General features: G+C 39.6%; 3 protein-coding genes across 4 annotated transcripts; 1 reads left to right on the plus strand and 2 right to left on the minus strand.

Annotated features, from left to right (window-relative positions):
* Positions 1-2,470: 2,470 nt before the first annotated feature.
* Positions 2,471-9,089, plus strand: LOC121947411 (PRELI domain containing protein 3B-like). Its single transcript, XM_042492459.1, has 6 exons — positions 2,471-2,577; positions 4,296-4,464; positions 5,267-5,356; positions 5,842-5,912; positions 6,723-6,825; positions 6,932-9,089. Exons 1-6 carry the CDS (start codon positions 2,546-2,548, stop codon positions 7,046-7,048), a joined length of 582 nt encoding a protein of 193 aa, XP_042348393.1. The 5' UTR covers positions 2,471-2,545; the 3' UTR covers positions 7,049-9,089.
* A 620-nt stretch (positions 9,090-9,709) lies between these two features.
* bpifcl (BPI fold containing family C, like) lies at positions 9,710-16,454 on the minus strand. 2 transcript variants are annotated; one of them, XM_042491752.1, is made up of 15 exons: positions 16,064-16,173; positions 15,643-15,757; positions 15,424-15,555; positions 14,033-14,188; positions 13,882-13,945; positions 13,708-13,768; positions 13,432-13,523; positions 12,694-12,870; positions 12,548-12,607; positions 11,564-11,731; positions 10,901-10,968; positions 10,769-10,811; positions 10,603-10,663; positions 10,177-10,253; positions 9,710-10,066 (listed from the first exon to the last, which is right to left on the minus strand). In XM_042491752.1, the coding sequence occupies exons 1-15, from the start codon at positions 16,161-16,163 to the stop codon at positions 10,007-10,009; spliced, it is 1,434 nt and encodes a 477-aa protein (XP_042347686.1). In that variant the 5' UTR covers positions 16,164-16,173; the 3' UTR covers positions 9,710-10,006. The 2 variants fall into 2 exon arrangements, with proteins under 2 accessions (XP_042347686.1, XP_042347685.1); XM_042491751.1 differs by lacking the exons at positions 9,710-10,066; positions 10,177-10,253; positions 10,603-10,663; positions 10,769-10,811; positions 10,901-10,968 and adding an exon at positions 16,329-16,454 and having other exon boundaries at positions 11,513-11,731; positions 16,064-16,176.
* Positions 16,455-17,245: 791 nt separating this feature from the next.
* Positions 17,246-21,025, minus strand: LOC121947409 (vesicular inhibitory amino acid transporter-like). Its single transcript, XM_042492457.1, has 2 exons — positions 20,251-21,025; positions 17,246-19,160 (listed from the first exon to the last, which is right to left on the minus strand). The coding sequence occupies exons 1-2, from the start codon at positions 20,635-20,637 to the stop codon at positions 17,973-17,975; spliced, it is 1,575 nt and encodes a 524-aa protein (XP_042348391.1). The 5' UTR covers positions 20,638-21,025; the 3' UTR covers positions 17,246-17,972.
* Between the last annotated feature and the right edge of the window lie 780 nt (positions 21,026-21,805).

The following is a 21,805-nucleotide window of genomic DNA, read 5'->3' on the forward strand; positions in this document are numbered from 1 at the left end:
CCAATTAATGAGATCTGCAGTTTAGCAAATTAAGTGCCTGCCAGTTATTTGCTGCATTTCTTTGTTTTTGAGCCCACTAGGCAATGCATGCATTTCTAACCATTTTGGATTCAGGTTTTTATTGGTATAGTACACAACACCCTGTTCCCAAACTGAGATTCCTCTAAGATAAATGAAATTTCAACAAACCATTGATATACTCATGGATCAACACACACATACCTCTGTAAATACCATGTTTCTGTATATGAATATGTAGACTACTGCACTGATTTATTTATACCAAAATAAAAAATGTTAAACAAAAAAATGTTTCAGTGTCTCATTCCACAGTGCTGAAAATACTGTATTCACAAACAAGGCAAGAACAGAACAAAGCAAAGTGTATTTCCGACATTCATCTTTAATACAATTTTAATTACAAATGTAAGGGAAAACACAGCAATTTCATTTGGGTCATCTTGATGTCATCCATCTTTATCTTCTTCTCCGCTGTGTGCAGGACACGACAGTGACAGGACCTCACAACTCAAGGTAAAAATATCTACATCACAGTCTCAAATCCTGGAGGCAAAAACAGAGAGGACAAAAACATTACTGAAAATATCCTCATGAAAATCAATTTGCATTTAAAAACAAGAGGATCATTCATTTAGATGACTGCAGGTGCATGGTCTGTCAATGTGGAGAGTAAACTTGATTTCATATTGGTTTAGCTGACATAAACATGAAAGACTGAGTCCCACTTTGCAGAAAACTGTGCAAAATCGGGCTATAGGCATCATAAAACCACCCCCATACATGGAGTCAGTTGATTGTTGTATATCAGTTTAGAAGGTATATAAAGTTATAGGTGTATATACATGTAGCTGATGGTTCTTATGATGTTTTGCTTTTATACGAGTTAGGATGCATGACTTTTACTTGAAACTGAACATTGGACACTGCGGTATTGCTATCTAAATGCTCATACTGTCATCCTGCACTCAGTCACCACTCAATGTCACAGCTGCCTCTCCTTGAAACACAAACAGTCAGGGGCATGGTGAATCTATGTGCTGATATTATCAGTTTTTTCGACCCCAGTTTCAAATATCTAACAAACTTACATGCTGTTTTGGGTTTGTTGACTTTGACGTTTGCTTCTGCGGCCTTCAGTGCTTCGGCTTTGAACTGCGGCTTCATCGCAGCCCGCACCGCCTGAGCGCAAATAGCGGAGAAGCGGATGTAGCTGCAGAGAGGACACACTTTTGTTAGCCGCAAGCTAACGGACAAACTGTACTGACAATGACAGACACAACTGCTTCTTTAATAACAAACGATATGTCCCATGCATTCTTAAAGAGCGACACGTTTTGGTCGGTTATCAACTAGCGCCCTCAGTTCCACACATGGGTGGAACAACTAGCTAAAGCTAATAATGCAGCTAGCCTGTGTCACTCTCTCAGGGATTAATAAGACAAAATAATAATAAGGACTTTGTGAAAGTATCCGACCGCTATTGAAATCATTATTCACAACAACACTGACCACAAACCTAACTGTTTTGATAGACATTTATATAAGTATTTTACCTGAGGCCTGCCTGTCTCCAGTATGCGACCATCTTGCCTGTGTTATGGCTTCAAGGACAGGTCGGATATGTGCGTGATGACGTCGATAGAGGGACGCTGGTCTTTTCTCCACCCAGTAAAAAGAGTGCTTGATCATGATTGACAGCATTGACTTGTCCCGCCCCCAGATATCACCTCAGCCAGCTAACTAAAAATAAAATTAAATGAAGAAAATAAATAAATAACAAATAGTAATATTATTAATAATTTTACACTTTACCTTTATGAAACCAGAGCAAGATGACTTGATTCCTCCTAAAACCATGGGAAGAGGGTGACAAACAAATTAACAAGAAATTACGCAAAAATTTGCAAGAAATTAGTGAAAGTTTCCAAAAAAAAAAAAATCCTGAAAATAGGGGAAAAAAAAAGAAGAAATTGACTTAAATAAAGTTCTAATAATAATGATAATAATAATAATAATAATAATAATAATAATAATAATAATAATAAAGAATAATAAAGATTCCTGTCCCTTTTTTCTCCTCAACATAAGAAAAGAAAAATACTATAACAACATCGTACTACAGCTGTTTCAGATGCATAGATCTGAAAAATTAGTAGCCAAAATCGAATCAAGCAAACACAAAATAAATCCGCCATAATATAAATACACATTTATTGAAAAACGGACAATAATGTTGGTATGCAAAGACTTCGTAAAATAGCTTGTGACTGCATTTGTTAAATAAATGTATCTGGGTAAAGAAGTGCAATGTTTGCCCCTGAAATAAATTAATAAATAATAAATAAAAAAATAAAGCCCGTGGATTGTTCTGGATGTCAGGGTGCAGTTCCTGCCTCTGCCGGCAGGAGGTGTGTCGTCCACTAAAGCTTTTCTCCTTCAGCTCCTTCCTCCTTCCTCCTTCCTCAGCGCGGTCACGCTGTCACTCGGCACCGGCTCCCGAGCCCTGACAGAAAAGCCTGAAAAAATGAAGATCTGGGCGTCAGAGCACATTTTCAAGTGAGTAGTAATTTGTCCGTGATGATGTCTCACACAAGGTTGCCTATTTAGTAACTGGTTTCCCTTTTTTACTACGAGTTCCTGTGGCTTCCCATCCATACTGTCAGGGACGCAGCTGCTAGCATCTTTAGCCGCTAAGGTTACACACAAGTTAAGTAACTTTCACACAAAGAGCCTGCGGTGAAGTTACCTAACTGTTTGTCGTTAACGTTAATGGCCACATGTGGTAAATGTGACCTCTGCTCGTCATTATGTTTGACATTTATTTCAACAAATATCCACGCCTGCTGCGTATTAGAAGTTAACTGCTTTAGCTAGCTGAATAAACTAAATGGTTAGCTTTTTGCTGTTAGCCTGAAAGCTAACTGGCTATCCGATGCTGTGGCGGTGGCTCAGCCGTGGGCGTCATTCTACATTTAAAGCTTATTGAAACATTTCGGCCATGACCGAACAGCACGGTAAATGATTCGCGTGTTTTTCGCGTGTGAATTAATCACGGGACTTAATCTGCCGCGGAGTTTGACATTATGTACCTTTGTTACCGAGATCAGGAGCGTTACATAACGGTCTGCCTGGCTGTCAGAGGACAGACCCTGAGATAAAAACACAATAATCCGACTGTTGTCTGTGTGTGTTTTCTCATTCAGACAACTATACCGTGAAGTGTGTAACAATGCTGTAAACATTTTTGTCAATTTCTAGAAGTTTCTGATTAAATCTATGACTGTGGTAATAATGGTGGTCCGCGGAGGGGGCGTTCCTCCTCCTGTCAGTCTGTCCCAGTGTTTTGGTGATGCCTCCATTTTGACTGCAAATACCTTTATCATTGACAACATCTAATTATATCATTTTAGAAAACTGTCTTATATATTAAGGTAGGGCATGTGCGATCATTTTATTCTCATACACTGATGATTCATGTTTTGACTGCTGTTATGAGTGGACCACATACAGGATTACTTTTCAAGTGCCATTTTTGAGACAAATGAATAAATAACAGGCGTTTTCCACTAGGCTTTAGAATGATCTTCAAAGTTATTTACAGATAACATTTATTTCCTGACATCTGATATCCATTGCTTGACTTCCAACATGTCGTCACATATCATAGTAAGGTATTTTATTTTAATTGCGGGTCCAGACATCACCATGTGTATACTGTAAATAAAAACTTTTATTTGGACACAACATTAACTTGTCTCTTGGCCAAATGGCTGGCGATGTTTAGGGTTGCAGTGGTATACCGGTGTCAAGGTACCGGGATATGAAGGTTGACAGTTGTCATACCATGTATATTTGCTTATTTACAGTATTGGGAAAAAAGAAGCATCTGGATGCAGCATGTCACTTATTTTAGTTCTTTTTAAAAAGGGAGACTTTTTCCTCATACTTCATTAAAAATGGTTACAAGTTTCCATTATAGCAACAACCACTCATGTCTTTTATGGGTCATTCTGACTGATAATAATGATAATGCTGCATTACTGTGATACTGTGAAACCATGATATTTTTTGAGGCGGTAATGATGCCATGAAAATCTTATAGCATTGTAACCCTGTACCAGATACTCAATAGATTATCACTTTTTTGAGTCTGATGAGCTGAGCAAATTCACCAGCCACTGGTATATTTTACCAGCTTTTGGCTAGTGCATGGTGCTAAGTTTGCACCCTTGCCTTTATTAACAGTTTCTAATGTTTATATTGTTTTTTGACAGCCATCCGTGGGAGACGGTGACCAAGGCGGCAATGCAGAAGTACCCCAACCCCATGAACCCTGGTGTGTTTGGTGTAGATGTTCTGGACAGAAACGTGGACACACAGGGACGGTTACACAGCACCAGACTGCTCAGCACAGAGTGGGGCCTCCCTGCAATAGCCAAGTCTGTAAGTTAGAAGAGGAAGAGAAAGAAAAGAGAAAAATGCTTGAGCTTCAGTCATGGTCTAATTTTGATGGTTGACAGGCTTGTTCGAGATGAATGGTGCCTAGCCTCATCTGTAATCATGACAGCGATCATGGTTTGACCGCCTCAGTTTGCCACTATATATCAAGTGTCAGCTCACATTTGATTGCTGGACCTGTTTCTCTCAAAAAAATTCAAGAAATTCAAACATTTCAAATAAAGTCACAAATGACTTGATAGTTAAAATACACAGGAAGAGGAAAGAAATACAAGATGAGATATTTTAAGAACCCTCACATTCCACATGTGAGCAATAATTTTGTGTAGCTTCATTATTCATAAACAATTCATATAAAATAAGTAATATAAATATTTTAGACTATCATATTTTATGCATTTACATAGTATGCAGTCTGTAAGAACGATCTGTACTATAAAAAAACACAAAATAGATGCACGCAGTGTAAAATGTGAAAAAATATAATCATATTTCTCCAACAACATGAAAAGCAAACAGCTCTTACATCGAGAGAGAGCCATGCTTTTTCCATCATGCTCTGAAAGATTGCAGTCAGCAGAGAGAAACACAGGTGTCTGGCTCCTAAATCTGTCTTGAGCTCTTAAGGTCGTCATTGCTTAGTCTGCATGGCGTTGGAGCAACTCAGGATAAAGTTGGACAGAAATCTAGCCAGATGGCATTGTGTAGAGACCTGTCTCATCTTAAACAGCCTAATGTAATTTTTTTTTTTTTTTTTTAACCAATCCTGAGCTGTGTTCTCCTGCAGATCATCGGGGTAACAAGAACGTGCACTTATGTTCAGGAACATTCAGTGGTGGACCCCAAAGAAAAGACCTTTGAGCTGAAATCTACAAATGTAAGTTGTGCTAATACTACAGCAATACCGAAATGTACTCTTTCATCAGGAACCGCTGTTGCTTGACGGTTATACACAGTGATATCCTAAAGCAGTAATTGTTCAGCGTTTACATACATTAACAGCCTTTTGGCATTTCGATTGTGTTAGTTCGTTAAATGTTAAGTTAAAAGTGACATTGTATTTGTTTGCTGAAGTGCTTATGTAGATATCTATGTATCTACACTAAATATTTGTTTTCAAGACATTTGGCTTTTGTAATTTAAACTTAAACACGAGTTGTACTCATTATTTTTAGAAATGTTAAACATTGCTGTAACCACTCCACAAATCCAAAGTGGTGCATGCACAACATGTGTTTCTCCCTCTTCACAGTGTTCATCATGGGTGACGGCTTTATGGCTCTGTTCTCATTCAAAGGCCCACAGATAATATAAACACTGTGTGCGAGAAAGACTAATGCCTACTTCATTTTGTCCATCCAGATCTCCTTCACTAACCTGGTGTCTGTGGACGAGAAGTTAACTTACAAGCCACATCCGCAGGATCCTGAAAAGTAAATGGCTCCTTTTTGCTTTGTTTCTGCTTGAGTCTGAGTACTTTGTGTTGAACTTTAATCGCTATGAATGACTGATGGCTTTTTTTTTGTTTTGTAGTTTTAATTGAAAGATGATAAAATGGATACAGAATCTATAATACATTTACAGTCAAGATGAAATGGATAAATACATTTTTAACCCTTTAAGATCAAATCTCTGTTTATATGCCAAGATATACTAAAATGCATTTCTCCATATACTTTCACCGAAATCCAATCATGATTTCTGACTGTAAACAAGATATGATGTGAGCTGGTACCAATTACAACCAGTAATATCAAGACATCAATGCATCAGTCGATCTGCAACTTGTAGCTGCTCACAGCAAAGACTTTTTTATTAGTCATCTAGCAACATTAAGCTGGTGTGTCTTCAGGTGTTTGCCACCTGAACCTTGCTTTGTTTCCCCAAAATACCGGGCTCCCTGGCTAGAATTTATTCACTAAGGAAAGTGATATCTGTGACCGCTCCAGATTATGCACAAGGCATTTTACAGTGAACTACTTCAGCATCTACATGGAGCATTTTATGGCCTTCATCTGCACTACAGATGCTACTATCTCTTCGTTGTACACTGTCATCATTATGACGGCCACTTTTCAATGATCGTAGTGAAAACCTCCTAACATTATATCCCGCAATTTAATAACATGTCCTGCCGGCCTATACCGTTTCATTCAAAAATACATCACAATACTGAAGCTAGACACTGTAAATGCTGTTCATCTGCTGTGTTGTGAACTTTATATGTGTGATCGTGTGTTCAGGACGGTACTGACACAGGAGGCTCTGATCAGTGTGAAAGGTGTCAGTCTGAGCAGCTACCTCGAGGGTCTCATGGCCAAAACCATCTCCACCAATGCCGGCAAGGTGAAGCCGCCCTTAAAATCTATATACGACTCAACATCTCTTTTTATAACAATATGCGTGTCACTACACACCATGTTTTGTAACACTCTTCCTTTGTCTGTCTCAGGGTCGGGAGGCGATGGAGTGGGTCATTAGACGATTGAACACAGAAATTGAGGAGTTGGCGGCGACCGCTCGTGGTACTATACGAGCTCCAATGGCAGCAGCTGTTGCAGACAAATGATCCAGGCCTTCCCTGCTGCATGAACCGGTGGACCTCTCAGACATTTCCCCTCACCTAACCTGCCAGCACAGCCTAATAACCACAGCCCCACCCTTCATACGTTTGTTTGTACGAATCTCACAAGAACTAGCTGGTCGTCCCTCCTCAGCAGTCTGCGCCGACGAGTTTGATACTCGTTGTTGCGGGCAGTGACGGGGAGTGTTGAGCTGATGACAGTTTAAAAAGCAAACAGGGTTCAATAGGACTGCACTTGAAGCTCATAGGACTTAGTCTTGTGATGTTGAAGCTCTTTTTTTTTTTTTTTTTTTAAATAATTCACTACGTGCCTCCACATCATCTCATCACTTCCTTTTCTTCTCTTTCTCCCCTTTGTTTTAAACTTTTCATCTCTCCAATATAATCTTGTTTCCAGATCCGTGTAAGCAAGTTGAGTACTCAGCTGAAAAGAAGTCACTTTTCACAAGCTTGCTTTGTACAGCAGAACTCATCCAAAAATATCAAAGAACCAAAAAGCCACCAGTGCAAACAGGCTGCAACAAAGTACAGAAGTTACTCACTGCTTCAGCTGTCTCGTCTTGTGATATTGAAGCTCCGGGTTTTTATTCTCGGCTGTCCTGTAAGCTCAGATTGATTGGACCGTTTGGATTCCCATCTTTTTTTAAGTGGCCAGACAGGAAAGCCAGTTTGAGGATGTACTTACATGATGGTGTAACACAAATAGTACTTGTCCATGTCTGGCACTTAGATTTTTTAACAAGAAACACTTGTGTTGTTTATTTTTAGTCAAAAGTTACAAAGCATATAAAAGAAGCGGGCAAGTGAGTTTGGGTTTATTTGACCCTCTGCTGCAGTCGAGGTCTGTCTGGTAAAGATGTCAGCTTGGTGGGCTGGTCTTCAGATGTTCTGGCTTTGTTCTGGGTACAAATTGACTTTTTCTAGTCTCTCTTGCCTTTTGTTTGTCCTTTCTCTGACACTGATGATGTGCTGTATTGTTACGTGTTACAGTATAAGAATGTGCATACTTGAATGTCTAACTTATTTACAGTATGTGTACTTAAATACACTTACAAAGGCAGGAGGTCCTTTATAAGCTGCGGAGCTGCAAAAATAAGTGTATGAGCACTGAAAAACATGTACCACAGTGTTTCGATGCGTTGTGAACATTCACCAGTGTTGTAGGAGGAGCTTTGCAGGGTTACGGTCAGGATCACTGGGTGTGCCAACACAAAATGTGAGCATTGAAATAACTTTACAGATTTAATATCCCAAAACACTTTATTATCATGAACAAACACATTCTGTTTGTTCTATAGATAGTGTTATTTATAGTGTATTTGTATTAGTGGACATTGACAAAGGCTGGTAAATTGAGCAATTGCTCCTGGTGTTTTTATACTGCATTTTCCTTCCGTATCCCGTGGCGAACTCTCAGGTGCTACATAATCGACTTCGGTTCAGTTTGCCTGTTTGCTTCCTTCGTAAAGACTAAGTTAAGATGAAGGCGATGTAAAAGCTTTGTAACTCGTGTTCGTTCTTCCCTTTTCTTCTCCTCTTCTCTCTAGAAACTTTTAATAAAGACACTTATACAAATTCAAGTTTACACCAAGGGGGTTTGTGGTACAACAAAAACTATTTTACAATATCACAAGTCTTCCAAGATGCCCCGCAGTCGGTATCTTGCGTGACTGTCATGGTCTCAGTTAGTTTAGTCGATCTCTACAGTGGGTCAGTCTTTTTTTCACACCTTCTTTCAGTTCAGCTGAGCTTCTTTTTTTTAAGGTATAGTTAACTCCTCATCATGTCCGGCTCAGAATCGGTCTGAAGTTTGGTCCGCTGTCTCACTGACAGTCGGCGTCCTCACTCATCTTATGACTCAAGTGTGATGTTTTTCTATGGGGAACATTTTAGGAGCAGTGGCTGTAAATAGGCTTATATTTATATTTTGGTGGTGTTACATTCCAAGAATGTGAACCTGTAACAGAATCTGAAGAGTGCACACTGACACAAATGTTTCAAAATAAAGAGATGTCAATTTCATGAATATGGTCCTGACTGGTGTATTTTGTAAAATGTCTCATTTTCCATTTAAACTCTGGAGGTGTATTTTCCAAAATCAAAAAAACAATATTGATCCAGTAATCTGGTCTGAAACATTTATTTAATGTAGCCTCAGATGTTTGATTTTAGTGTTTTAGCCCTAATATTTTTGGCTATCAGTGAGGATATGCAGGAACTGGCTCCTGATAGTTAGTGATAATTCTACTGGAGTAGATACGTGAGAAATATATCAGAAACAGACAAACCACTAAATTTCTTAAATTAAATATTTAGATCAAATCCAGATTCACATTACTGTGCAGTACTGCTGTCCAGTAGACTCCAAAGCCATAATTCTGCACATCTAGACATCATTATATTGTACACTGTATATTTAAAATTTGGGGCCCTCTGTTGGTAATATAATCAACACAGTGGCACACAGTATGCAGTATGAACCTAAATTGTTTCATTTATCTATAATAAAACCTTTAGCTCTGAGAAAGATTTAAAAGGTGAACTGATAGTCACATTATATAACATAAGGATTTTATCTCTACCCCTTTTCTCTATCAGTGGAAATGATGTCTGTTAAATGAATAAAAAGAAAAAAACTGATGGCAATGAGATTTTTAAGTTTTATTTTTATATGAACAAAACAGCTGCAAAGCACTCTTGCAAATAATTTCAACACAGTATTGTATATTGATGCAGTTTGATGCTGAATCCCACTTTATAAGCATATAAACGGATGAACTGCAAGCATAATGTTGATTTGACATTATGTATTGTAGCAAGGTTTGCCAATCGTTTACAGTCCACAATCAAGACTTATCGTGTGGTGTCTGATGTAGACAAATCCAGGTTGTTTGTGGGTTTAAAGCTGAAGAACCTGAGATGAAGAGCGTCCATGTTTGTTTGTCAATTGAAGCCACTGTCTCTTAGCAACACCTGAGCATCTGAAGAGACGGCTATAAATCCCTGTTTGAAATAAAGATAATGGTCAGCTCAATGACACTTTTTACTCTAAATAAAAATGTCATACAAAAGCCAAACATTAACATCAGTTAGTGATCTTTAATGACACTGACCTCTTCCACTGCCAGTACTGTGTTGACTAGTTCGGCGTGTCTCGTTCTGGGTAAAACAATACCTTTGCCCAGTTCCACTGAAATAGAAAAGTACATTTACATACACATTATACATACTTTTAAATATGTTTGATTAGTATAGCATTGTGTAATGAAGGAAACATGTTATATCCATTTGTGTTGCTGTATTTTACAGTGATGAAGATAACAAAAATAGTTTCATAACATTATGAGCACTTAGTTGCAATTTTTTACAGATCAACTTCCAAAGAGCGTAAAAATAGAACAAAATTAGATTTTGCCAATTTGTGTCCAAAAGTGAGCAAAGCAGACAGACAAAAACAAGTATTGAATATAATTTTGGAGCAGTGGAGATGATTGGAGTGGAGTGTCATAAGTTAATAATCTTTAAACCATGTGACTCACTGTTCACTTTTGCCAAGACTACTTTCATTCCCAACATCATTAAGTTTTCCAAACTATCAACCTGCAGAGAGAAACATGCAGTGTGAGTTGTTTCAGTCACCGTTTAATTCTCCCCAGTTTGTACCTGAGACCAACACATAATGTGATGTAGTTATGTGTTATGTACCTTAACGGGCCCCACTTCACTCGCCACCAGTGTCAGTGTAAAACTGTTTGAAAGAAAGAAACTTTAAGTTACTTAAATTACTTGAAGTTTGAGTTTGTGAACTCTGGTGTTTTAAAACATGGTGGTGCTCACTTGTCCTGTGCCATGGAGCCCTTCAGTCTTCCACCAGCAATCCACACTTTACTGCTGAATTTAGAGTCCTGAAAGACAGAGGTTTTAATTACAGATGCAACTAGTGATTAGTTTTATTATCACTAACCTGTCAGCTGTTTTCTATAAGTTAATGAATTAATTGTTTATTCTATGAAATGATATCCCACATTTAAGAACTAGTTCTAGGCCATCTTTATTAACACTATTGCTTGGTAAGTAAACAATCAAAAAAATATGTCAATTTATTTTCTGTCTCAACAAATTAATTTATCTTCAGTTGACTGAAAGATTACGTGAACATTACAATCAAGAGCCTCCTCGTGCAGAACACACAAACACCTGCATGTATTCTTTTTGTCAAGTTTTTCTGCTCAAGTTAAATGATTATTTAGTTGATAATTTTTCTACAAAATGTAATTTATGTTGCGCAATTTTTTTTCTGCTTAAAAATGTCACACAGTGCACTCAGATTGAGGCACAGATATAATGCCTACTGGGTAGCTACAAGGTGTGTATGTACACAAAATATCCACTATCAAAAGTACTTTGATGCGCTGTTGACAGGGTAAAAATAAATAAATTAGAAATTAAAAATCCTACAAGAACTTAAATATAAATAAGCAAGAAAACAAAAGTACTCACAACACTGAGGCTGAACAGTGGGATCTGGGTACCATTCGGCTGGATGGCGAAAGCCTTAGCAGCGCCCTGAAAGTCCAGTTTAACCACATTGGGGTGGAAAGAAAACATCGGTACCTCTCTGGCATAAATCTGCAGATTCATCAACAGATCTGGATACATTTTGGGAAGCTGCAGAGAGAGAAGACATTTCATTTTATGACATTTTAAGATCTTTCAGAAGATGTTTTCATAAACAGCGGGCCTACAGAGCAAATCGTTGAGAACAGTTGAGATTCTATATCTATAAATGCTGTATTGGGCTTTGGTATTACAGCGACTTTTTCACATCATAGTTTGAATGTTGATATCATAAATATAATGTAATGTAGGCTTAATCAAACAGTCAATAAAATGTAAAATCATGCCTAAAAAATAACTATTAATTCTCAGTGCCAATGAGCCCATGCACTTTAAATTCAAGACATTTAGTCCCTTTGAAGGACACCTTTTATGAAAGAAAACTAGGCTGATAAAGTCACTGTTTCCTGTTTTATGTGGTTAATGACTATATGTGTAAGCCACAAGCTGTTTATCAGTTGAACTACAATAGAACCATGCAGCCTTATTTCAAACAAGCATTTTAGAGAAGAGCTCCTTTTCAAAGCTGTTTTCTGTGGATGTAAGATTTGTGAGTTAATAAAACTCTTCAATGAGTGTGTTTGGATGAACATGAATAACCCCTTTATGATTGGGCTTTTGGAGTATCCTGTATTTCCTGTATTTGAGCATATAAATACCATATTCCGTTTATGAGAAACCCAAACATGTTATCTGGAATACTCTGAAAGAAACTGGGGTGTATAAGCTGAACGTAAACACCTCATTTCTGTGTGCTTATGTAAATGTCATATCTTGATCAAAATCATAACTGGGATGAGCCTCATAAACAAATTATTCACTTACATGTCATAGCAGCCTAATGTAAGCTGATAAATATGCCCTTACCTGAGGAATGAAAGGCCCCATTGAGCTGGTGTTTAGGTGCACAGGAATATACGGAGGTATCTGAGATGATGAACAACATTTCTTAATCACAAGCTTGGTTTATGGCAGAAAGTGATTGCTGCTGTAAAGGTTTCAGGTGCACTTACCATGCTGTCATTGATGATGGCCTGAAGCAGTCCAGCTGAGTAGAGTCCATATGCGGCAGAGTTGAGAGTGAATTCGGACAGACCCACTGACAGCATGTAGCCCGGCTGCTCAGGCACGGTGAAAGGCTGGGCCTCAAAAGGAGGCTCTGCGTGAGTTTTGATATTGTAGAATTCTCCCTTCAAATAAATAGTTACAAATAATCAATTATTAGTTTTGATCACTTTTTTTTCTTTACTATTTCCTCAGCCAGTGTACAGTGGAAATATACTGATAGTTGTCAAATTAAAGGAAAAAGCTTAATAAATCATATAAAAATTATGTAAATACATATATTGGGCTTCATCAACCCAGCTGTGCAGGTGTGAGAGATTTTGGAGCAATGTGTGAGAAAATAATCTTCATTTATGAGCATGCAAGAGCAACACAGTGCTTCTCAAACCTGCTGGGATGCAGCCAGTGTCCTGTAGCTCCCCCCAAAAACTTCTCTCAGTTCAGCAATTACAGCTCTTTATTACAGTTTATCATCCTCACTAAGTAGCATGTTTTGGTCACCTTTAGGTCAAATGATGTCTGGATATCTCGGGCTAAACTGGGGTAATTTTGATCAGAAAGTTAAGCTTGTTTTTCATACCACTTGTATATCCGGTGCCTTTAGGTGTGTGTTTATATATGATGTGATCAAAGGTCAGGGGTCTTCTGCAATATGAAAATAGATTGTAGATTGTGTGTTTCCTTACCTTAAGACCCAAATTCATACATGAGGCATCAATGATTGGTGCACTGGTGAGAGGGAGGTCAAAAGCAAAGTCTTCATCCACATTGAAGGAAACTGATAAGAGTAGAAGTCATTTATAAACTGAGTTAAACATTTCTAAGTTTTAATTCCTGATGCTTGTTTTATGTTTGGCTGAAAGCAAAGCAAGTTTTGGATCAGGAAACTGGTGTCAACTTGTACATTTAAAAAAATATGTATATATTGGTTTTTTTTTTATTGTAATAGCCTGCTCCAATACCTTTCATATCCTGTAGGTGGTACTCCAAGCTTACAATGTATTCCTCCACATTAGGGCAGATCTATGAAGGAAACAATGAACATGTCCTGTATGTGCAGTAGGTTTCACCAGAGCATTGATGATCATACAACATGAACAGAGCCTCCATGTGACAAAAGACAGAGAATCACTCACATTGTCCTCAATTATAGCCCTGATACGTCCCTTGAAATGCTCCACAAAAGGCTGGAACATCCAACTGTTGTCAAATGAAAATTCAGCGTTTTTATCTTGACATTATTATCACTCTTCCTCTCTCTCCATATCTCCCTCTGTTCTACTGTACCTGGCTCCGCCGTGAAAATGTATGTCCACATCTCCAACCTGAGCATCACAGCTGACACTGGTGATAGACAGATGCCCGTCAGGGTCTCTCCCCAGCTCCACCACAGAGGTCACATCCATACTAAATATAGCCATGTCAAATGATCCTCCATCGTGTCTGAAAAACCACAAAGTCAGCGCATGTTGGTTTTGGTGAACATTTATTCATGCAAAATACATCTCCAAAGCCTTTGCTGGAAGTGTGTGTGTGTGTGTGTGTGTCTGTGTGTGTGTGTAATGCACATACACATAAAATCAGCAGATTAGTGACTTATGTATTATGTGACTAATGAGTTTTTATGTACATGCATTATGAATAACACCTGATAGCAAATCTACCTAAAACCATCAAAGTAATATGTTTTGCTTTTCTTCTGCATTGTTTTTCTCCCCTTGCTTCCTTGTTCACATTTGAATGATATTTATCATTGCTGGCAAACCAATAAATCAAGTATTACTGGCAAATTAAGAAATCCGAAGTTAGAAAAAAGGTTAAAGTCACGTAAAAATGCCAGTTAAAGAAGAAGAGGCGTGGCTCTGTAGTCCATAACTCTGTCACTTTGTAAGCTTTGATATAGACTGTAGACGTATGCTTAAAAGACTCAGTGGAGTGCAGACTGCAGACCTCTGTCCAAGGCCTAATAATGTCTCCTTTTAGCTGTTTCTGTCACATTCAGCATTAACTGGGTGCATGGCAGTGTTCAGTGGCCTGATGGAACTGAGTGAAACAACAGGAAACCATCAAAATCACAGGTTAAACTAACTTTGTGCCTGCTTCTAAGACACATGTACATTGATCACACCACTGATCCCTGTCGACATTGCAAACTTGACTTACTATTAAACTAGTTAAACTATTTTAACTAACGCAGTTTGGTTCAGGATGACATGGCACGCTCTAGTTTTCATAAAATGAAGTTAAAGTACAAATATTAGTAGTTTTTTTTATAGCGAGGACAGTGTAGCATAAATGTACAGGTTTTTCGGCTGTAAAAGACAATACCTCCACACAAGGGAAACAACAAAGCATGACATTTATAAAGATACACTTCCTTTTCTTATTGACCGGAGCTGAACTGAGTCAGTGTGAATCTTAATGTCACTTCCTCATTTAGCCTTTCTATAACTTTCTCAGCCAACATTTCAAACTGAAGTGCATAACTGATACATTTAAATTATAAGATTAACATGCTATGTCATCTCTCTTAGATTGTGGTAAAGAGGATAATCGGGTGCTCTGCTGTCTTTTGCAGAATGAAAACTGATAAATATCACTACTATTGTTGACAGAACAGCTGTGTGGGGTTAATGACATGGAGTATACATGCAGGGCAGAGATCAGGGAGCACTCACATTATGCCAAAGTGTGTCATCCACCTGCCACGTAGAGCGACACTGAGGCCTGAGATGGACATCTTGAATCCTGTGACGCTCTCATAGAACTCAACAGACGGCTCTGGAAAGTCACACTTTGTTATGGTGACGCTGACGCATATGGGGAGAGCAAAGACAAGTGTGAGGACACAGATCTGTGTGACGTAAAAAAGGTCAAAATAAATCAATGTTTCCTACCCTGTCAGGGTGTAGTCTACGCTGCCAAAGATGCCAATGCCAACTTTACCGCTGATGTCAGGAAGAGTAACAACATCCAACTTCTCCTGAATCAATCCTGCACCTAGATGCTTTCCTGGGAAGCACACGTGTAAATTTTTAATGTTTTGTGTACAATGTTTTTGGATTCTTTAGCATGCTGTATGTACTTATGTCTTGCAGTTTGTGGAACATTTCTTGCCTAGCTGCTCATTGCCTTTCCCCCCATGTTTTTTTTAAGAAATTGCAACAATTAGCTGAAGGTTTAAAGATTAAAATACTTGTGAAAGGCGTCTGAAAGCAGCACAAGAAAAGAGATGTTGCTCTAGATGCCTCATGAAGCAGTTATTTTAGGTTTAAATCAACTTAATTGAGTGAATAACACCATCTTACATTGCCTTACCATACTGAAGTCCTTTGTTAGTCAGGATGACTTGTACTGCTGGATTTTCTCCACAGGCTGAGGAGGTGAGCGTGAGCACCACTATCACAGGTAGAAGCATTTTCCTGGGTCTCCTGTGGTGCCAACAATGTACCAAATAGAACATTTAAGCATGAATGAAAGCATAAAAGTCTGCACAGTCAAAGAAACATTTACATTTAATTGTGAAATATAAAATCAAACATGTTTTTCTCAGTAAAGCTGCTGTAGTGATGTTATAGCGTACCTGCTCGCTGCAGGATCAAGCGTTTTTGTCAAGTTGAGAGTCTCCTTCTGAACATGCGTCTTCACTGTTTCTCTACTGGTGATTCATGTGCTGCAGCTTTTGCTTTCCGTTACTAAGAAGCGAAACCTTCTGTCTGACAATAGACTAGGAAAGTCTGCTGAGTTGGTGTGTGTGTGTGTGTGTGTGTGTGTGTGTGTGTGTGTGTGTGAAGAACAGGAAACTACTGTATTGTTTGATTACGCTGTTTGGAGGGTGCCAAAAGCTACTACATTCTAAACATTTATTTAAATTGTAGGAGCTATTGTGTTTAAATATTCACATACATTTTAAGTGCAATATAGCCATGGTTAGTGTTTTTGAAGGTAGGTTGATGTAAAGCCATCTAATCAGATGCAAATATTTTGAACATCCTCATTCTCAAAATAAATGACTGTCATGGTTGACAACCATGTTTAAGGAAGTGAAAATGATTTTCAGTTCTGCTGAATTTGACATTCTGAATCAACCAGTATATTTGGATGTGCTAAGCTGACTTCAATTGAATTATTGATATCAACAGTGCCGGGTTTTTGGCGGCCTATGCAACCTGTCAGGGGTGATTTTAATAGGCAAATGTAGATGCATGCCATCTGACAAGCAACACTGTAGCCCGCAGCTCACGGGCTTGTCTTTAACTGCTCACATTGCTGATTTTAAGAAAGGAGAAGCTTAATGAACTTTGAACTTTGAAATTTAACAGTGCCAGGACAGTAAAAATAAAAGAGAAATCAACCCTGGCTACATTTCAAGGAAACATTAGAATCACCAGCCATAAAATATTTGATTTATTTATCTCTTAATTCAACAAATACTCTTTGTCTCACACACCATGATTAGATCCATTAAATCACAATTAACAAGTTCAATAGGAAGAGAATATTATCAGACAGACATTTTTTTCCATATAACACAATTAGGACCCACTTGCTTGCACTTTGATTTCACTTCATCCAGTATGACACTTGAAACACCAAGAAAACAAACGAGCCAACGAGGACTACTATAGGCATAAGATGGAAAATAAAAACACACTGAAACTGAAATAAATCAATTCTGTATAAACAACTACACATACGTTATCAATGGTTTATTATAATCCACAGAGCACCATCTGATCTGATGGGTGCCTTGGTCTTACATTTTCTCTGAAGTGGGATTTATGATATATCTAGCAGCTCAAAAACCAATAATAACATATTCACTCCATTGTTTTTCACATATTTCATTCCCCAGATATAAACACGTACACACTCACAATAAGACCCATGGCGGACATTTTCACTGGGTCTTTGATAACTTTGCATGAAGACTGATACCTGGACAGGCTTGTTAATGCCCCCTGTCATGCGGAGGTTGTGTTTCTCTGTCCAGTTAATAAAACATGTTTTCTGGAATGAGCAGACTACTTTACACTACGATTGTAGAGTTTATTATTGCACATTATCACGAAGGCAAAATAAAAAGATGTACATTTCACACAAATAATCCTCCTCATGAGCTTCTTTGTCAAGTGGTTAACATGATGTTTTGATAAGGTCATGACAACCTGCCGGAGTGCGGCATTTTAGGACATCTCCATTCATTAAAAGGTCATCTCTGAAGCTCTCAGTCTTGGATATTGTACCTGAACGCCTCTATGAGCCCTTCAATCGAGTGAATGAAGCCAGATATGGCGCATATGCCCCCAATAACAAAAATGGCCACATCGAAGAAGACATGGTGCCAAAGGAGATTCCTCCACTGGAGCTTCAGGTGGAAGAGGCTTGGCAGGAGGAAGCACAGGCCCGCTCCAGTGAGGCTCCCAGTTAGACCCATAAGGAGGGCGAAATGAGGGACAAAGACGGCCATGAGCAAGGTGAAGACCACCAGGCCAATTCGTAGGCCCAGACCCCATGATTTCAACTGCCCACTAGGGCTGTAGCAGTCAGGGAATATGGCCCTCCCACCATCCTGGAACAAGGATTTCTCCAGGACCTCAACTGCAGCAAAGAACGGCAGTGGGTAAGATAACAGCGCCTTGGCGACGAGGAAGATGTTCACCACAGCCCGGATGGTTGAAGGCAGGTTATCTGTGATGACCTCCTTTGTGGCGTCTGCCCAAGTCAAGTAGGCCACCAGGGCGAAGAGGCCCTTGAGGACGCAGGCTGCGATGTGAGTCCACTCCATCATGCAGTGGAACTCGTTGGGCTTCTGCATGTTTCCCTCCAGGGAGGGGAGGAAGATCTGGGAAGTGTAGCTGAACACAATGATGCCAATTGAAATGGGGAATTTCTTCACATCAATATAAAACTTGACCTTGTCCCAGGCCCAGTCGCGTGCCCTGGAGAGGCAGTAGGCGATCACGAGGACGTTGATGACGATGTGCGCCACGGTGCAGAGCAAGCTGAACTTGGACACGGCCTTGAGGTTCTTCAGGAACGCGCACGGCAGCAGCGCCACCGTGGCCACCACAGACCAGGCTTTCTGGGAGACGGGGAACCCCGGGAAGCTGTTGTACATCAGGTTGCCGCTGACCACGACATAAAGAATACAGGTCATGACCAGCTCGATGATCTGAGCCACGTTCACAACGTGCCCGCCCAGCGCGGGGAAGCGAGGCGCGCAGCAGGCATTGGCGATATCCACGTAGGAGTCCCTCACGCGCACTTTTATGCCGTCCTCGTTGTCCTCGTACAGACACGCGATGAGGATTTTTCCGGTGTAGCAGCACACCACAGCCGCGAAGATAATGAGGAAGAGGCCGAGGTAGCCACCGTGGAGGATGGCGTACGGCAGGCCGAGGACGAACATGCCCTGCGGACAGAGAGGCGCAGTTGAGTGGTAATGGACGAGGCCCACATCGCAGTGACAGGCCGAGCCAGCCCAGGCATGCAATAACTGGCTCACATAGCGCACATCTTACATAATAACACTAACAAAAAAATGGCATTTTTGTGCCTTAAAATAATAATGTGACGCAGATTTGTTTTTTGTTTTTGTTTTTGCACAGCTGATTTATTTCTAATGTCCCACATTTATTATTTTTTCCTTATTCGCCTTGCCCTTGAAAAGTAGGCCTTTCGTTCGCGTGGGCTACAGCCTGAATCGAATTAAGGGATTAAAAAGACAATTTTAAAACGAATTTTTAATTTCATTTGATTGCAATTCCAATTTGATGGAAACGCAGATAAGCACGTGGGTGCCATTCAGCCGCAGGGCTATCAAAGTCATACAGGCCCAGCCTGCAGCTCCACTGATAAAAAGATTTGAATAAATACATTTTAACATCCAATGGCTGCTATATATATATATATATATATATATATATATATATATATATATATATATAAATAGATATATACATATGCCACACATTACAAATAAGCAAGCAAAATCTAGTAAAATACTAAAATCTAGTAAAAATGAAACACAATCAGATGAATAATGAATACATAAACATGTGCAATATTATAAAACGATTTCTGTGATTATCTGAATAGCAATCACATTGACCAAGAATGATATTTTGTCGATCCTTTAAAACTGACTTAAATTCCCTGATAGTTATCAGCCCTGACCATTTCAGATCCTTCTGTAAATTATTCCAAGAAAACGGGGCCGCATATTTAGAAGCTTTTCTTTCTTTCTTTCTTTCTTTTTTTGCCAAGTTCTGTTTGAACCTTTAAAGCTCAATACATTTTGCGACAATATTGGACATATTGCTTGCTTTATTCGTATCTTAGATTGTGTGAAATTGTGCGCATCCCCATTGAACTCTAAATGAAATCTTAAAAATATGAAAATCTTCAAGGTGACTTTTAATCCAGTTGCAGGCCTGATCCATGCAGCACGTTGCATTTCTTCACGCACACATGCAGGATGAGAGTTAATCTCAGTGTACTACCTGAATGGCGTTGGTGACGTTCCAGCCCGCTTCCCATGATGTGATTTTTGGCTTTTCCTCCTCCAGAGAGCCTCCTGTCTTCAGAGATGAAGGCCTCCGGCCGGTGCCGTCTCTCTGGTAGTGGCTGTCTCCCTCCAGCTCCCCCTCACCCTCACCCTCCATGTGTCCCCCTTCCTCTTCCCCCTGGAGGACATCCATTTGCATCCCTTGCCTGTAGTCATAATCCAAGTCGTCGCACTCGGCGAAACCCAAACCCTCCTCGTCTGTGGCGGCCTGGAAGCCCAGCCGGGCGAACACCCCGCTGACCTTGGCCTGAGATTTGTTGGACACCGTGTGGGCCGCGTTGGTCAGCTTGTTGGTGAGCTTGTGTCGTATTAGATGAGCCATCTTTACGCGAATGAGATGCGTTCTTCAGCTGAAAATGATATTACCAAGCAAAAAGCAGAGATGCAGATGCATGCAGGGTGATTTATTTGCTTTTATAAAAAAAAAAGAAAACTGCTACTGTAAAGTCATGCCTGTTGCCTCTTCGATGTCGTCGCAAATTAAGCCCTCTGACGGCTGCCCAACCGTTTCACCCAAACCGTTAAAAATCCTCAGCCGCTTTTCTTGGCTTGCTCATCCCATATTACTGTCTAAAAAAACACTCCTTGGCATCCGCTTGAATGAGAAAACGCCCCAAAACAGAGAAAAACGGGAAAAGGTCCTCATTTGTCGCTAAAATTGGCAATTTATCATGTTTTTGTCAGTTGGGGGTCCTGTCGGTGACAGAGCGAGCGCTGGGATCTCTGACTGCATCACAGAAAGAGAGGAGGGAGAGAGAGGGGCGTGCACGTGTCCGCATAGAGTGCCAGTGTCAGCTCGCGCACAGCACAACTGTCACGATGGCAGAGAGAGAGAGAGAGAGAGAGAGAGAGAGAGAGAGAGAGACGTTAATTCACCGGGCACGGTGGTCACGAGGATAAAGCGGTCAGGTCATTTAAAGGCAGCACTATTACAGAATTGCTCGTGACATTATGCATGAATGAAGAGATCAAACATTTCACCTGCTTTCATGCTGCATTTTGTCAACAGGTTAACTGACACTGTCAGCAACAAACAGCGGGCGTGCATGTATGAGATGTAAGCGAAATAAATATCTAACAAGAGCCCTGCATTATCAACATTTATTGAATTAAAAGGACATATTTTATTTAAATCTCACAGTGATCTACAGTTGCGACATCTGCAATGCGCAAATAGGCCTACCATGCAGTCATATTTAAATGAACCACAGGCTATAGACTATTAATGCAACGTCGATCTAATTTTTTTTCGTTAAACAAAATTTTAATATTTTTCGCCTGATCTGCTCAACTGTATTTTAACACGTGAAATCAATCTTAAATTTGTGAAATGAAGCGCGCGGACCAGCAACGTATCCTACTCCGTGACAGCGTGCAGTCACACACACAGCCGAGAGGCGTACATCAGGTATTGTCTGTATGTAGGGACAAAAAAGCCTATTAATACACTGGACTAAAATATTTAAGGGATACTGACATTTTATTTCTAA

Source organism: Plectropomus leopardus, chromosome 8 (assembly GCF_008729295.1).
Source record: "Plectropomus leopardus isolate mb chromosome 8, YSFRI_Pleo_2.0, whole genome shotgun sequence".
NCBI classification, from domain to species: Eukaryota; Metazoa; Chordata; class Actinopteri; order Perciformes; family Serranidae; genus Plectropomus; species Plectropomus leopardus.